The following is a 3683-nucleotide window of genomic DNA, read 5'->3' as shown; positions in this document are numbered from 1 at the left end:
CATGTCCCAACCAAAGCCGTTCAATGCGTTCAACCGGTTTGTCCAACGAATTGAATTGTTTACCCAGTGCCCTCACAAGGATCAGTGCACCGCGTATTCACCGTAGCCAGCCAGATCCTACTAGACTACGAAGACAGCAGTGGTCAGAATTATGAAGGCATCCACGATTCTTGGATTGGTTCAGCAAGGTCTAGCAAGCATATAACAAGACCGCTCGAACTGTTCCACTTTGTAAACGGCTTTCTGGCGCCGTGAGCATTTGCTGTAATTCCAAGACCGGCGCATGCTAGCAATTTTCACCACTACTTATTCTCCACCGATTTAGTTTTTGGTACATTTACGACCTATGCAGCTTTCAGTGTACACAAAGTAATCACTAAGTTCGGGCTGCCGATTCTGTTACTTTAGAGGGGCACAGAAAAATGTAATCGTCCACTCTAAAAACTCAAACGTAATGCGAGACGCGTGGAATCACTTTCGATGTCCTGTTTCGAGAATTTCGCGTACAGTAATAATCGTTAAACAGAAACAACGATGAAAGTGCACCGAAAGATGTGTATCTCGGGTGCACTGACAAAGGACTGAGCAGATGGCTGCTTATCTTACCGAGTTCGGCAGTCAGCTTAAAGGGTTTCACTATCAGTCAAGGTGACACCAGTGAACGCATTAAATAGTGACGAAGCTTTTGTAAGCTAATTGCCAAGCTCGGCGAACGGAACAACGGTATCCTGATCAACCACATACAAAATGGTGCCGCCCCTACAATCAAACGCCACTGATCACTCCCCAGACTTAATATCATCAGAAAATCAGTATTTTTTGTGCAATAGAAACAGAAGCTAGCGGACAACATAGGGAAACGATCAGCAAATCATTTTCGGAGGATAACATCAGACGTTACGCCACTCTTCAGGCGCTTAAGCGCTGTAAAGTTTCTCAGAGTGGTTGGGCTAATCTGTGAGTTAGAGTTAATAATGAGGCTCACAATCATACACCAGTAAGGAAGGATTTCTTCTTCGTACTTTGGGTAGAAAGTAGGCAAGTGCGCTGCCTAATGTTTGCCACCTGTGAGAGTTAGTCAGACAGTTGGTCACCACTTAGTTCCACGCTGGTTTTACTAAGTAAGATAGCATGGCGTATGTTCGTCTCGACTCCGAGAATAGGTGTGGATGGGACAAGTGGTTTTCCGTTATGAAATCGGAAGCCGTGAACCAAGCCAGAAATTGTAACAATCTCCGTCAGAATAATTTTATTATTGCAATTCAACCGGTAAGATAAAAGCTCACTGCCTCAGTCAGACGGAAGAGATGTTGGAATGCACAACATTGCACTTACAGTAGTCACCGTGCATCAGGGAGATAAATTCGCACATAATGAACTAAAATATCATGCTAGTGTCTCCTGAACAAGATATAAATAGCACAATCAGCACTGGTGTCGGTGAAACCTTAATGCCTTCTTCATAACTTCATTTGTTGTAAGCGTAGTATGCCTTGTTGTGCATAACTAGCACCCCGTTCACGAAGTAGAAGCTGTCAGATTGTGTTTCATATGGGCTTGAGACCATATCTTTGACTGAAACGCCACGGATTACTCCAAGTATACTAACATACTTTCCTTGTTCGACAATTTCGGTAACTCATAGATATGTTCAACCGTGTTGGATGAGTTTGGAATGACAAACCCAAAGTTGAAGTCAAAACTTTTCAACAGCTTTTTCCGAAAATAGTGGTTCTCAATCATGCGGAATTCCTCAATTGGATTATCTCCTACTGAAAATTCGACCCTGCTTGTCAGAAATGCGGTGAAATTTTCCTTACATTGCACCCACTGTCTTAAGGCGCAGAAACTCCGGGCTAAAATGGTATCGTACACAGCGCCCCACATCTTGATCCGCTGAAGAAAATGTGAGTAACGCGACTGCTTACACGTTCCTGTGTCGGTGAATGAACAAGAATTTGTCGTTGGTCTGCTCACCGAAAAAAGTGTCGAATTGGAGTCCAAATCGCGTAAACAAAAACTTAAAAACTGGATATCATAATCGTTCTTGTTTGTTGGGCATAAATATCCTAAACCGCTCAAATAAAAAATTGGTAAATACCTTCTGTCGGCTGTTTTAAATGTAAAACGTCTGATGGCTTGATGGTCTTATTTTCCACAAAACTTTGTTTCTGTTCCTCCTTTGTCAAGCTTTCTGCCCTATGTCCGTTCGCTTGACCATCAGGTTGAAAGCTCGACTTTTTCACGTTTTTTGTGAACATGAGCAGGCGTCACAGATCCATGGAGTGAATTTGTGTTTCAGTCATTGATGTGTTAAAACACACCTCATAGACAGTCCATGCCACACGCATTAGTGCATTGATAGCGCGTTTAATAGCTACAGATGATCAACGCTGAGATAGTCACAGCTGTTAGTGGTTTATGTTATGTTTTATTATGTGTAACTTTTGTGCTGCAGTATTTTGTGGGTTTCTACGCTGCAGAAAGCAATTTACGTTTTATCTCCGATACGTGTCACATGTGTGCCGGGGGTAACTGAGACAACCGTGCTAGTGTCCGCTTCTTTTCGGTTACCCGTTAGGAGATCAAGTATCCCTCAACAATGGGTGGTCGCCTAATACAGTTCCTCACTGTGTGACGGAAGAGATCCGACCAGTAGACGGGAAATAGAGCCGGTTTAGTGAAGCCCAGATAAACACATTTAGCGTGAATATATAATTAGTAAGGACGCATGGTTTAAGCTGTGGCCCAACCAGCCGAAGCAACTGCAGCAGAGCACTCCATATGTTTTAGATAGGGGGTGACGAAGCAGAGAAATGCAACCAATCAGTCGACAACTGTGGGTAGATTCTGCTATTTTGTGCTTCGTAAAAAAGGGGACGGTCGCCGGCGGTTATCAATTGATTTGAAACAGATGATAAACAAAAGCAGCAACACAGTTGTGCCCCAGGACACAACACGAAAAACGCAGTTTCTTTCGACTGGGAACGCCGCGAACAGTATGCAATGTGAAAATGCTGATCGCAGAGAATTGCTAGGTCGCATAGCCGGAAGCTCGGCCAGCTTCCTGTCTGCAACGCAGATGCGCCATCGAACTGCGACAGAAGTGATACCATTTCGCTTAGGTTGCACTCACTTCGCCCTTCAACACCCTTTCTTTCACCTTTGGACATTCCTTCTCCCCAATTTTCCCTATTCTGCTGACTTTCCGTCATCTTCGGGTACCCTGTATTCAGTTGGTGGGGAACATTTGAAATGCCTGCTTATTCTTGCCTGAGATTTCCCAGCTCTAGACCTCATGTCGAATAAATGTGCATCTAATGTGCCGCTAAAAATACAAGGCGACCGCAAACCTCTGAATACGATCTGATAGCCGAGGGAAGTTTCAAACTTTCTGACACCCCAGAAGTGGGATTATTCTCTCGTCGTACGCCTTTCTTTCGGAGCATCTTTAGATGTGACCTGAATTATTTCCCTATACTTTCCTGCGACGAGTCGTGCTCCTTTCATTGCTCTATTCACTATTCTTTTGTTTTAACATCCCAAGTTCTGTACACAAATATAAATTTGAATACATAAGTGCTGGTTGTTACGCCACACAGAATTCTGAATTTCTAGTCCATTTGGTTATACTAATCTGCATGACAAGCTCCATCACTACATCGACGTAATTCAATCATTTT

The 3683-nt window shown here is 43.5% G+C and overlaps 1 protein-coding gene across 1 annotated transcript; it reads right to left on the bottom strand.

The window, feature by feature from the left end:
• Positions 1 to 1468: 1468 nt before the first annotated feature.
• T265_13619 (hypothetical protein) lies at positions 1469 to 2267 on the bottom strand (the record flags this gene model as incomplete). The annotated part of the gene is made up of 3 exons (XM_009169737.1): positions 1469 to 1575; positions 1614 to 2069; positions 2102 to 2267. The coding sequence occupies 3 exons, from the start codon at positions 2259 to 2261 to the stop codon at positions 1469 to 1471; spliced, it is 723 nt and encodes a 240-aa protein (XP_009168001.1).
• Positions 2268 to 3683: the final 1416 nt, after the last annotated feature.

The sequence above is a fragment of the Opisthorchis viverrini genome (genome assembly GCF_000715545.1).
Source record: "Opisthorchis viverrini unplaced genomic scaffold opera_v5_84, whole genome shotgun sequence".
NCBI classification, from domain to species: Eukaryota; Metazoa; Platyhelminthes; class Trematoda; order Opisthorchiida; family Opisthorchiidae; genus Opisthorchis; species Opisthorchis viverrini.
This window is presented reverse-complemented; position numbering and strand designations above follow the sequence as displayed.